The sequence below is a fragment of the Mycteria americana genome, chromosome 5 (genome assembly GCF_035582795.1).
Source record: "Mycteria americana isolate JAX WOST 10 ecotype Jacksonville Zoo and Gardens chromosome 5, USCA_MyAme_1.0, whole genome shotgun sequence".
Lineage (NCBI taxonomy): Eukaryota > Metazoa > Chordata > Aves > Ciconiiformes > Ciconiidae > Mycteria > Mycteria americana.
Genome location: NC_134369.1, coordinates 69,879,317 through 69,892,409, shown reverse-complemented (window position 1 = coordinate 69,892,409; position 13,093 = coordinate 69,879,317). Strand labels below are relative to the sequence as shown.

At 48.1% G+C, this 13,093-nt stretch overlaps 1 protein-coding gene across 8 annotated transcripts in view; it reads left to right on the top strand.

Annotated features, from left to right (window-relative positions):
• FBXO34 (F-box protein 34) overlaps positions 1–10,504 on the top strand; it is a 40,646-nt gene extending 30,142 nt beyond the window's left edge. For 4 of the 8 annotated variants that reach the window (XM_075503882.1, XM_075503883.1, XM_075503884.1 and 1 more), the window contains 2 exons: positions 1,881–2,006; positions 7,687–10,504. In XM_075503882.1, the coding sequence (XP_075359997.1) occupies positions 1,881–2,006; positions 7,687–9,877 (2,317 nt within the window). In that variant the 3' untranslated portion in view covers positions 9,878–10,504. Of the gene's footprint in view, positions 1–362; positions 2,007–3,571; positions 5,119–7,686 lie in introns of those variants that run through there. The other 4 variants (XM_075503888.1, XM_075503887.1, XM_075503881.1 and 1 more) reach the window with 3 other exon arrangements.
• The last annotated feature ends 2,589 nt before the right edge of the window (positions 10,505–13,093 follow it).

Below are 13,093 nucleotides of genomic sequence, written 5' to 3'. Positions count from 1 at the left end.
ATTACTGAAGATGACAGATCTAGCTGTGCAGTTGGGAACCTTCTTCTGATTTGTGCCAGCTTACATACTTGTTTGAGATTGTGTTCCTTTTTTTTTTTGCGTAAGGACCGCTTCCTTTATTCAGGGGTTTACCTCTTCTGCTGTATTCTGTAAAATGCAGCTGTGTACGCTCACCTGTGGTTTTGCTGTGCTAAATGACCCAAGTGTTATCTAGTAGCTTCTTGAATAATGATTGTCACTCTCAATCTGAGTGAATCTCCTCTGAGTCACGACAAAAAGTGTATGCTGCTGTAGTGTTTGTAGTGTTTGTAGTATTTGCCTGTAGTATTTGTGCTGAGGTCATTCCTAACAAGGCTGATTCTTGAGGCATGTCTTTGGTTTCCAGGCTGGTATTTTCTTATTCAGCATCACCTGGGGCTGTCTGCTGCTAAGCCAGCTCCTTTGTCTGTTTTCCCATTCCTCTGCCAATCCGTCTTAACCAGTAAATCTCCTTGTGCCTTCTGAAGTCCATGTGAGTAAGATGTAGTACATTTGTCTAAAAAGATCACTCTTTTTTGAGAACCTTCAGGTCAGGCTGGCGTATTGAACTATTCCCTCTTCCCCCTTTTTTCTCTGTGTTGCCTTAATCCCCTTTGCTTGCAAAGCACCTTTATATTGAAGTCAGACTACCAGGCCTGGCGAGGCTGCAATTTCTCTCCCTTTCTCCCCTGCCGTGCCACCTCAACGTGCCACATGTTTTATTAGCTCATATTGTTGCCTTTCAAGAGGTTTATAAATCTTGCTGCTTGGCCTGCAGCTTATGGGCCTATCTATTTTGGCTTCTAAGACTGAGATGAGCCAAGCCTCACAATTGTCGTGAAGCTTTTTAATCCTCCCCCTGCCGATGTTCTTGTTCAAATTAACCCCTGGGCTTTTGCCCTCGTGATCACCCTTACCACCCCTCTTTAAAAATGATGCAAAGTCAAATTTGGTATTTTGTGCTGTACCTAGAGTACTCTTAATCTCTGCCCTGACCTTGCTTTTGCAGCCCTGTTTCTCTCCCTGTCCTTTCTCACAAAGTGAAGAATCTTTTACTATTTCTTTGTTTTTAAATATCTTCGCAGTGACTTAACGCTGCGCCAGTTCTCACGTTTATTCCTAGACTTTTTGATCTCCAAGATACGACTTTCCAAGTGATGTGACCTGGTGACTTGAAACCTGTGTCTGCTGCTTGTGTCCTTCCCGAAGAAGGAACGTGCTGAGTTGGAGTTTCTTCTGTTCTTGTTTGGGATGTGTTCTTAATAATGAAAACACCTTTTGACTCCTGGAGAATGCCTGCTGGGTTGTGCTGTCTGCAGTGAAATCCTCTGCACCGCAGTGCAGCTGACTTCATGAACCAGTTCCTTTCGGTCTTGAGTTTCAAAAGAACAACCTGATGACTTGCCTTCAGATCTACTTTTGCTTATTCTTTCTTTTGAACTCTGAGTCTCTTAACAATAGTGCGGTCCAAGGTTAATTTCAACAACCTTTCATGCGTTCTCATTATGTATGCACAAAAATGAAGACTAAATAGCGTTGCTCTGTGTTGGTTCGTTAACTGTTTGAAGAAATTTATTGCACCATGATATTAAGAAAGGTCTTGGTCATCTTGCAGGTAATAAATTAGAAAACAAATGTTAAACAAGAAAGATAAAACATTTCCAGAAGGAAACATGTCACTTATCTGTGCTGCTCTGGGCAGCTTTCAGCAGAAGCCCTACAAAACCACTACTTTTTTTGCTTACTGTCCTGTGATTTCTTCTCATCTTAGCCTGTTCCACCACAGGCATGCGTGCTATCCCATCATCTTTGAGCTACATGTTTCTGGAGCAGCTTATAACCTTGATTACCAAATCTTTCAGTTTATTTTGTTCCCTTCTGCTTTATATCATCCCTGTGTCATCTGTAGTATGGTCGGGAGGCAGGGAGCGTGGGTTTGGCCTTCCTCGGGCTCAACAAAGAATTGCTTCTACGTCACTCGCTTCACGGTAAGTGCTTTTATACAAAAGACTGGCAAAGCAATGGCACTTCTTCCTGTGTGAAAGTTAGAAAGTAGCAGAGGCCGTAGTGCTTTATGCTGAAGGGTGTATATGTGCGTGCGTTTACTTTAAAGCGTGTTCAAAACTTATTAATGGGTGGGAGCCCTCGAACTGGAGTGGTCTGTCCTTTGGGCTTGGATGTGCAATGTCACCCGCAACCTCTGCTTGCTGAAGGTGATGGATTTTATGCATTTTATAGCTGCTCCTGTGTGCAGCTATATTTGGGTGTCGTGTCCCCCAAAGTTCAGGTTATTTGAACGCCTGACGTGGGGGATCCAACGTTAAGAGTTAGGTGCCTACTTTGCATGTAGCTCCTCAGCTCTTCTGGGCCAGCTCTGCCAGACGTGTTCGGCTTGCTCCCGCTTCCCCCCAGGCTGGCCGCTCAAGCGGCGAGTGCTGCTCCAGCAGTCAGATACCTTCTGTTTGCCTTCAAAGCCCGCGCTAATCCTCGCTTGCTCTCCACTTGATGCAAGAGGCAGTTTCGCAGGCGTTGGGAGGTGGGTCAGGAGCAGTTGCTTTAATATGAAGTTACTGCTGCAAGGGAGTGGGTTTTCCAGAAATGGGATGCCTCCGCAGCTGCTGAAGTCGAACCCGCCCCTGGTCTGGAGCATCGTGCTTCCCAACCCGCCTTTCTCGGAGCCTGGACGCTTGCCATGTGCCAGAACAAGCTCTAGTGAGTAGCAGAGCGTCTTCCATCCCAGCTGCTCGGCTGGGACTTTCCCGCCCCGGCAGAATCCGTGGAATGCCTTTGAAGCAGCTCTCTGTCTGCTTTGCCTTGCCCCGGCAGTGCAAAGGGGATGGAAATGGTACTGGAGATTGAGCCCAAAGGACCCACCGAGTCCTTCCAGAAATAACAAGTGGTTGACCATAGTTTAACTTGCATTCAGTACTCAGGCCTTCATAATTGTCAGTGTCCTTTACAGAGGAGCTAAGCTCTATAGACGGAGAAATGGGATGCCAGGGAAGAGAAATGCCTTGCCAGAGGTTATGCTTGGTGTGGGTTTTTATTGTTGTTAGGTTTTTTCTTTCTTTCTTTTTTTTTCTTTGGCTTCTGCCTTGTGTTAGTATGTCCTGAGGGTTTTTTCAGAGTTGTAGTTGGCACTGTGTGTGCAGTCAGCAACGCTAGGAACTTTTGTCGACTGGAGTTAGTGTTTACAAAAAGAAATCCACAGGAAACTTTGGGGTTTTGATTGAAATTTTCGCCTTAATAAAACCTTCCGGTGCTTTGCCCAGAAAACTTGCAGTGTGAATATGCTGTTTGAGCAGATTACACTTTTTGTTGTTGTTGTTCTTGCTGGCCAGAGGAAATCTTTTGGCTTGACAGGGTGTCATGAGAGTCCTTGGCCCAGGTGCAGCGAGGGGCATCTAGGCTCTCTGTGGACCTTAGAAAGGAGTTGTGAAAATTGAGCCCTTTCTGCCAGTTTTTCCTCCAACTTTGGAGCTTCTACTAAAGCAAATATATTATTACTTTTTTTTTTTGGCTGTTGTGATTTAGAAGAGACATAAATATGAAAGGATGCAGAAGGATTCTGGCCAGCTTGGCACAGTAGCTTATGGGTCTCCCCTTCAGTAGGGAGAGGAGGGGTGCAGGCGTGTCTGCGCACGTATAAAGGCATATATTTCTATATCAATCCTGTGTAGTAACTAACTTGATAAAACTGTAGTGGAAACAAGCTGTAGTCACAACTTGTAAAAACAGCAGTGTCATTCCAGAAGTGTAAGTATCCTGTTTTTCAGACATGGCTGATTAGAAATAGAAAAACTGGCCCTCTTATTTTATCAGCTTAAGGATGGAATAACAGTATAAAGGCAGCAGTAGTTGTTTCAGTGCTGATCATTCCTGGCAGAGTTACCTCTTATCAGCAATTCAAAACCACAGGTTTGGGATTGAAAACCTTTTATGCTTACTCCGTGAACTTCTGAAGAGTCGTTGTCTCTAAAGATAAAATTAGAAAGCTTGATAACTTAAAGGGCAGAGGAAAGCAAACAGAATTATTCTGGAATTAAGTATCATAGGGAATTGTCAGTGACTTCACCTTTTAACAACTATTTTTGGTGTTTTTAAATATCTAAAAACTTACCTGCAGCTGCCACAATCCTCTGCTTGCCAGCACCGAAATGTTGCAGAAATAAGGTAGTTTGTGGGTGGGGACTGGGCTCTGGTTCATCTTCAAAGCAATTTCTGCTGGGAAACCTTGTCCTAATTCTAGGAGCAAGAAATGAAATCTGCTGCTGATGTGCAGGGATGAAGCTATGTTTGCCTAAAAGTTCGTTCGTAATGTTCACAGCAAAGTGTGTGTGGCGTGGGGGCTCGTTTTTTCCAAATGACACCTTCAGGTATGGTCCACAGACTAACATGCCTTTCAAAAGGGAAGTTCTCTTCCCCGCTGCCTGAAAACGGGGAGGCGAGTGGCACTGCGACTCAGTTCGTCAGGTGGAGTTAGCAGTACTCCTTAGGGCTCTCTGAAGTTATTAGAGAAAGGTTTTCTTTAAATCTGGATCCATTAAAACAGCGCAATGAACTGAATACCGAATTCAAATGAAGCAATTACTCTGGCAGTTAAACTTCTGACTAAGGCATAATTTTGTTACGTAAACTATAACTTTTCAACCTTAAATGGTATATAGTTGGCCGAGCCAGAGACTAACTGAAACATAGGAGGAAATATAACCTTAAACGAGAAATCTGTAATACGTGAGGCATAACTCTACCCTTTGTCTTTCTCCATAGACCAGAAATAGCTGGGAGCAGCTGAACCAACTTTGCTGGCTAAACATGTCCTCAAAGCATGTGGGGGTAACCAGTTTGGTCCTGTTTTCATTCGTATGATACCTGCTCTCACCTTCGTTTGCAGCTTCTCTTAATGAATGGTGTTGAACCGATTGTCCTGCGGGATTCCTGAAAACTGCTTGAAGAAAGCCTTTTAAAAACACGTTCAGCTCATCTTTCAAACACCCCGGCATAAAAACTCATGAATGAAATTTGATCTTCTGCTCCGAGCTCATGAGATTTCAACGTGCAAAGTCGTGTATTTAATTGTATTCACCTCTTCTCCCCAGGGTACGGTGGTGGGCAGCCATCGGAGCTTTTCACTCTCGAGTCTGAAAAGCACGGCTCCAAAACGCCTGTCTGGACGGGGAAGGGAGGGCTGCAGGCACCGTTCTCTGCAGCAGCTTGCTGCAGTGGGTCACCTGCTGCTCTCCTGGGCTGGGCTCTGGCCCGAGCACACTGGTGGCCTGAGCCTGCTTAGCTAGAAAGTGCCACTGAGGTGAGACTGACCCTATGGAAAATGAGGCTGAAGCAAACTACAGCAGCCTTGAATTTCCCGTTCTTGTTTATTCATGTATTTCAGCACCCTGAAGTTCTATTTTTACCAGATTATTTTAGTTTTTAGCACCCAACTGAGAAGGCAAACAAAATAGCTTGGTTGCATTTTGCAGAGGAGACTAAATTGGGAGGTGACCCAATTCCAACAAGAGCTGGAATTAGCACGTAGAAGGCACAGGGAGAGAATTAACCCAGGGACTAGGTAGGCATATCTGCAGTAATGGGAACTCTCTTACCCCACCGTCTGTAGGTGAAGTGCAGATGGCTTTGGCACTGTCTGGTTGCAAGAGCGAGGTGATGATCTTCCTATAAAATCGGGAGGGGAGAGAACATAACATCCTTTGCAGTGTCTGCCTCTTGGCCTTCAAAGCACTGCATGGGACACAGGGGTCCCCTCGGTTTTATGCACGCTCGTAGAAAGGTGAGCTAAGCCCTTCCTCTTGATGTACCTCCCCAAAACCTCTCTGCCTGCGCTTGTCGCCCATCCCCTCGCTGCTTACGATGAGGGCCAGAAGGAGGAACCAAAATCTCAAGGGAAGGCAATGGTTAAGCAGCATGGCTGCTAAACCGTGCTAGAACGAGAACAAGGCTTCCCAGCAGAGGAGGCTTCCTCTGCTTGGACAGGTACAGGTGGTGCCTGGCTGAGTTGCTGCCCTTGTGCGAGCGTTGTGTTAGCAGTGCGAAGTGGAGCATCTTGCTTTCGAAGCCTTTCCTCGGCCGACTCGGTGCTCTCTGGCTCAGCTCTCCGTTCTGCCGTCGGTTCCTCCGGAGGGTCTACAGCCCTGGCTAATCCGTGGCGCCGGGCTGCCTGGAAGGTCCCCAGGCTGCGCTCCAGGTTGCTCGTACGGCATGTCCATGTGCGTTCTTGGTCAGCATCTCTCGGCCATCCTGTGCACTCTGGCGGGTCTGCTCCAGGGGTGGGTGAGCCTGGTTCCCTCCTCCTCGTGTGCCGACCCCACGTAGCATCCACCCCTGCGTAGCATCTGCAAAGGCGTCTCGAGGTAGGTGCGTGTCCTGGTTGCTCTGCGGCGCGGCAGGGGAGAGCCCAGCTGGACTCTGGCTGCATCTGTCTGATACAAACCTATCGTGCGTGTTAACTGCGGGTGTTACAGCTATAAATTTGTCTGACTTTATGGATGTTATGGCTTGAGGTTTTTAATTAAAAGCTGTTTTTAAGCTAGAAATGCAATACTAAAGCAACTGTTTTGGTGGTGGCTGTCGAGGGAAACATATTCAGTGTCTGAATGTGTCCATAACAGCTCATGATAAATGTGGCATTGAACCTGCTGTTCTCAAACTAGCAAGCATGGATTATCCCCCTTTCAAAAAGGAGGCCTTTTAATGTAACAATTCAAAGATTACCATGGAAACATAATCTATAGTTAGTTCTGTAATATGCTTATGCGATACTCCTGGGAGAAGAGCCTGAAGTCTCCTGATAATTGCATCCTATGTGGCAGTGCCCTGGGCTTTTGCGTTTTTTAAGCTTTGAATTGAAGATTACTGCGAAGGTGTAACAGAAAGGAGGAGTTGAGTGCCTGGGACTGTCGCAGGAGCGGTGCTGCTGCTGTAATGTCAGCAGCATCCAAGTGTCTCCTTCACAGCTCTTTAATTCTTAACCATAAAAACACGTACTTGAAAGTGGTTCTCTTCCAGCCGTATGTGATGCTTCTGTCACTTTTTGGGGGGCCAGAACTTGTGTATAGCATAAGGACCCTTATGGGAAAGTAGACGAAATTTGCTGTTATTGATATACTAAAGGATAGGTTTTGTTTTGGGTGGTATTAGGAGATTAGCTATCTGCTGGGATCTCTGATGAATGTAATTACAGTTGCTGATTTCCCTTTTCAGCTTTAACAGTACTTTATCTAGTGAAAAGAAGCGCGCGCTCTCTCTCTCTCTCTGTCTGGTAGCTAATGTCAAGATAAACCCTTTGACCCACGTGTACCTTAAAACTGGAAACGAACGGACAGAAGGATGGCTCTAACTCTAGAATGAACCACTAGCTATGTTTGCACAACCGAGAGTACTTAACCCTTAGGATTTCTCCTTGCAACTCCCTGGAAACAGATTTCTCTAACGGGAAGATCTCTGCTATCCTTGAGATCATAATCCTCTTGCAAGAAGTTCTCCAGGGGTGGATGTCGCAGCCTTGGTTGCTGCTTTTCCCTTCTCACGTGGTTCCTTTTGAGGTGTGGGCTGCTTGATGTAGAGTAGGAGGCATGCTGGTGTCTGCTCTGGGCCACCTGCTCTTGCAGGCATATTTTGCAACTATAACTTCTTCCCTTTCTGTTTTTCTAGGGTTTCTGGTATGCACTTAAAGCCATATCTCAAGTTACAGAAGAAAGAGCGATCTCCAGAAATAAGCCAAGATTCCCTGAGAGGCCCACCTGTGAGCCATCAGAGATCAGCACAAGAAGAAAAATACACCAACAACTGCACCAAACTGAGCGTTTTCCCAAAACCCTCCCTCGTGACTCCATCTCAAAAGCTTCTGGGGATTATTTATCCAAATACTATGTGCAATATGAATGGGAAAGGTCCAGCGGATGGTCCAAGTGCAAGGGAAAAGAAGAACGCCCTGTCTGCAACGATCCACCAGGGAGAAGAAGGGGAAGGGCCTCTGGATGTCTGGGCTGTAGTGAAACCTGGCAACACAAAGGAGAAGATCGCGTTCTTTGCAGCCCAGCAATGCAGCAGCAACAACCGGCTAGGCTCTATGAAAATTAAAAGCACGTGGGATATCGACGGAAGAACAGCTAAACGCAGGAAAAAATCAGTAGATCTTAAAAAAGCCAAAATTCAACTGGAAAGAATGCGGGAAGCGAATGCCAGGTGTTCCCAGCCGGAGCCTTTTGCTTGTGGCATCGAGCACTGTTCGGTGCATTACGTGAACGACAACGGTGAGGGTGTGTTCCCGGGCCGGTCCCTCTCGGTGATAGAGATGGTAGCCTTTCTGGAGCAACGAGCAAGCGCATTACTGGTAGACTGTGCTAAAACCTGCACGCCTGCTTCTACTACAAGGCTGAGCGCTCAGCCTAAAGGTGCGCTTCCCAGCTCAGACCCGTTCTCCTCCGCCGGGGCGTGCGAGGTACACGCGGAGAGGCGACCTTGCGGCAGTGGCGAGCAGCAGCAGAGCGAGCCCGTGCGTGTGCTGGACATGGTGGCCAAGCTGGAGTCGGAGTGCCTGAGGCGTCAGAGCGAGCGGGAGGCCGGCAGCCTCTCGCGGAACAACAGCTTCCGCAGAAACGTCGGGAGGGTGCTCCTGGCGAACGGTACCCAGCCCGAGGGAGAGGCGGGGAAGGTCTCCTCCGGGGTCCTGGCTCCGGGGGATGGCTTGGAGGAGGCAGGGGTAGCAGAGGCTGGATACGGAGGACGGTGCGGTCCTCTGGGTGACACGGAGTTGTGGGATGGTGTTGCCTCTGCTCGGCAGCCTTTTCCTTCTGGGCTGGATACTCGGATGGGGAATGTGAGTTCGGGACTTGCTCATGCAGTGTTGGCGATAACCGCTGGCAGGGGCGATTCTGAAATGCGAATCGAGCCTCCCAGACCTCTGCCGTCTGCGTGTCCGGCTGCTGCCAGGTTGCCACCAGATTCCTTGCAGAGCAAGAACGTGACTGTTGATTGTACGTCGAAAGAGCCTGTAATTTTCCCAAAGCAGGGTCTGCACCCTGCTAGGAAGGAGCCCTTGTGCATCAGTATATCAGTCACCAAGACTGAGAAAGGATGCAGGAAAGAGAAGCTCTCTCACTCCACTTCTAGTGAAGATCCACTCCCAGGGAGGCTGTTTTTTCTCCAGGCTGACCAGCCTGCTGCTCGTGAGCAACAGCCACTGCGGGAATGTACCCAAGAAAAGCCAGGAGAAGTAGCCCAAAATGAGGATGAGGATGCTTTGGCATCTGACAGATCATGCGTCAGAAACAGTGTCCCTACAGAGCCATCTGCCCTCTCTGTTCCTCCGACAGAAGGGGCTTTGCAAGTACTTGATGCTTCCTGCTTAAAGAGGCAGGTTTCACATGACTTTCTGGAGACCAGGTTTAAAATTCAGCAGCTTTTGGAGCCTCAGCAGTATATGGCCTTCCTGCCTCACCACATCATAGTGAAGATTTTTGGATTGCTTCCTACAAGGAGTCTGGTTGCCCTAAAATGCACTTGCTACTACTTCAAATTCATCATCGAATACTACAACATCAGGCCAGCAGACTCCCGCTGGGTCCGTGATCCCCGCTACAGAGAAGACCCTTGCAAGCAGTGCAAGAAGAAGTACGTGAAAGGGGACGTATCACTGTGCCGGTGGCATCCCAAACCATACTGTCAAGCTTTACCCTACGGGCCTGGGTACTGGATGTGCTGTCACCGGTCTCAGAAGGGCATCCCGGGCTGTAAGTTAGGTCTTCATGACAATCATTGGGTTCCTGCCTGCCACAGCTTTAACCGTGCTATTCATAAGAAAAACAGAGGAGCGGGAGCCGAAGTGGAAGAGGAATATTAGTGCACATACACTTTCCTGCGAGATTGGTTGGGGTAGGAGGAGATTCTCATGCCTTGTGCTGTTTACAGTGTATATAATTGTCGTGGTTTTTTTCACAGGGCTATGAAACTGCACATACTTAAACACAAGAGCCTTTACCTTTTAGATTAAAGATAGCTTTTAGTCCATCTATGTAAATAACACTATAAAAACTAATTGTACATACAGAGTCTACAGCTGGCTGAACAACGTAATCACTACAATGCAGCTATGATAGTGTTGCAGCTATAGTTGTGTGTGTTTTTAAGTGTCTTGTTTCAAAAATCTGTATATCCTGTATAATATATGAATGTTTCTGAGAAGAAACTCTAAATAGGTAAAGGTCAACTTGTTTAAAGAATCTTCAGACAACTTAACTGGACAACCTTAAAATTAGACTAGAACAGATCCATTATAGTAGTGTGGCAGTGGATTAAAAAAAAAAAGAGAGGAATATTATTGTATAGTCAGAATATAAAAAGTTCTTGTCTACCCTTACCCATGTTGTCTGGTTTGGTTTTTTTTACTTAAATAAAATGTGCATTCTAGATCTGCCTTACCTGACTTTATCTTGTAAAACTTTTGCCCCAAAATAAAAATACTGTAAAACACGTGGCAAAAACTGGGTACTGTAATGTAGTTCAAGGCTTGCTGTGTGCTTCCTGTAGAAAACTAGTCCTCCTACTAAAAAAGAAACAAACAAAAAACCCCAAACCTGTATTACTTGGGGAACTTCCTGCTGTAACATTCACCAATTCCAGCTTTTCCTTCCCCTCCCCGCAGCAGAGCCTGGACAGAGGCTCCTGGTGTCGGGCAGGCTGGTGGTAGGAACTGGGGCTCTCCGCTTTGAGTCCTGCTTCTGGGCTCTTGTGGTGGCCCCTCAGCTGTGCACCGGATGCTCGAGCACAGAGCGTGGGTCCAGCAGGATGAAAGCAGAGGTGCCTTGGCTCGGTGATGTGCCGGAAGCTTTGCTGTCCGCTGTATATGGAATTTTTCCCTTGCAAGAGGAATCCTTGCCTTGTCCTGCTCTGCTTCAGCTTCTGGCGTCTTGTTTCTGAGGTGCGAGTCAGTGCTTTCAAAGGGGAGTTGTGAACGTTTGTGGCGGAAGTGCGGACGAAGGGTAATTCCTCGAACGCTGAGATTCCTCCAACGTGGCATCTATTGGAGTAGTTCCTCAAGCACGTTCCTCTCCTGTAGTGCTGGAGTGCAGGGGGAGCAGTTTGGAAGCCTGGGAACATGCCCTGGACAACCCAGCAGCCGCCTTCCCTTCCCAGGAGCAGAGTCGGTGGAGCGGTGGCCATTTTGCAGGCTACGGGAGCCAAGTGGAGAGCGGCCGTTGGGTCTGCGTGGTTTGAGTCCCTCCTCTCCCTGCGCCTCATGCCGTGGCTGTTTCTCTGCCCCTTCTCAGAACAAGGAGGGCCTCCTGGCAATCATCATTGCAGCCAAGCAGACACAATCTCTGACCTGCCGCAAGAAGAGCGGGTGCCGCCTTCCCACGGGGCTCACCCCGGGCTTTCCTCCGCCCTGCAAACTCCAAGGGAAGAGCTGGGACGGGGCGAGGGTTCTTCACGGGAGCAGCGTCTGCATGGGGCAGGCGTGCACCCGGCTCGTCCCGTTCTCTAACCTTCGGTGCGAGATCGGCAACGTGCGGACAAGCGCGGAAAGCTGCTGGCTGCGGCGGCCAGGCTCAACCGCCCACCTCCCTCTGCTTCGCCTGAAACCGCGGTGGGCTGGCAGGGAGTGACTCGGCTGTTCTCGGGTGAGGGCAGAGAGGTTTGAAGGCGGATGCTTTTATTCTCTCCGTTAACGGTGAGAGAAAGAAAACTGAGCCCTCGCAGCCTGAAATGGGGGTTTGGTAAGCTCAGGGTGTTCACGGTAGATTTAAAAGGGTTGCTATTTATTTTTTTTCCCCGGTCTCTGCTTTACCTGCTGCTGGACACCCTGGGCGTCGGGCACCCCTCCCTGGTGCTGCTCAGCCATCGCTGCAATGCAGCAGACGTTATGACAACCAGGAGGAACAAAATTAGAAATTGGAAAGGAGGGTGCGGTTGCCTCGTAATCAGCCGTGAAGAGGGAGAGGAAAAGCAGGAGCCTTCGTTAATTTGTGACTTCATTCTCTAACGGGGCGCGGGCTTCACCCAAGCTTCGATCCGTTCCGTCGGCTGCGCTGGGATGAGCAGCAAAACAACTTTCTGGAAGGAGTTGTCGTGCCAAAGCCATCAGCATCAAAGGCCTTCAGCTTGATTTCAATTAAGGAAGAGGGGGAAGAAACTGCTTTCCTGCCCCCCACCCAAGACTGGAAAACTTGAGATAACCCGCGCTGGGCTGACAGCAGCGAGGAAAGTCCCAGCGAGGCTGAAATAAATAGAAGCAGCAGAGGAAAATATTTTGTAACTAGATAAGGGGCTAGTGAGGTCATTTTTTTTTTTGGAACAGGGTGTGAGATTTTGGTCACCTTTGTTGAAGAAGGGGAAAAAATGAGAATAAAATAACAGCATTGGGCTATTTTGTTCCTTGGAGCAGGTAAATAGGGAGGGCAATTTGCTCTCTACCTTACCCCGTCCCTGCCCACCCCCCGAGCTGGCTGAGGAATGCAGGCTCTTTTCTACATCATTTATTATGGTGTTTGTCAGAACCATCCCCGTTGCACAGCATTGCTGTCAAAAATTGTTTTTGCGGAATAAACTTTCGCATCCAGAAGGGGGTTGGTTCTGAATGCAGCCATGCGGAGCTGCCTGCAAGCTGCTTTATTTTTTTCCCCTCCCATAAAGTAGTAAAGTGCAGATTTCTGTTCCTTAAGGGCCAGTTCAGGGAGAACCCAAGGTCTGATGAACTTTTTTTTTTTTTCCCCTAAGAGGCAATAAAAAAAAGTCCAGTGTTGGATTTACAAAATTCAGCGTTCAGAAGAAGTGAGGACTAAAGAGTGCGCTGTGTGCTTGACTTGCCTGCCTGGGAGCGTGTCTGGACTGCATTTCCAAATCTGCCTGTGAAGAAATTGTACTAACATTTCCATTGTTTGTAAGCTTCCAGTTTTCATCAAGCTCGGGGGGGGGGGGGGGGGGGGTCTCCTGGCACGGACACCCCTGGAAAAGCCACCCTTGGCTGAGGCTTGTGGTTGGGCTCTCACTCCATCCTGCCTGTTTCTACGGCAACTTTTCCCCTTTGCAGCATCTCTGCTCCCTGGCAGGAGGCTCTGCA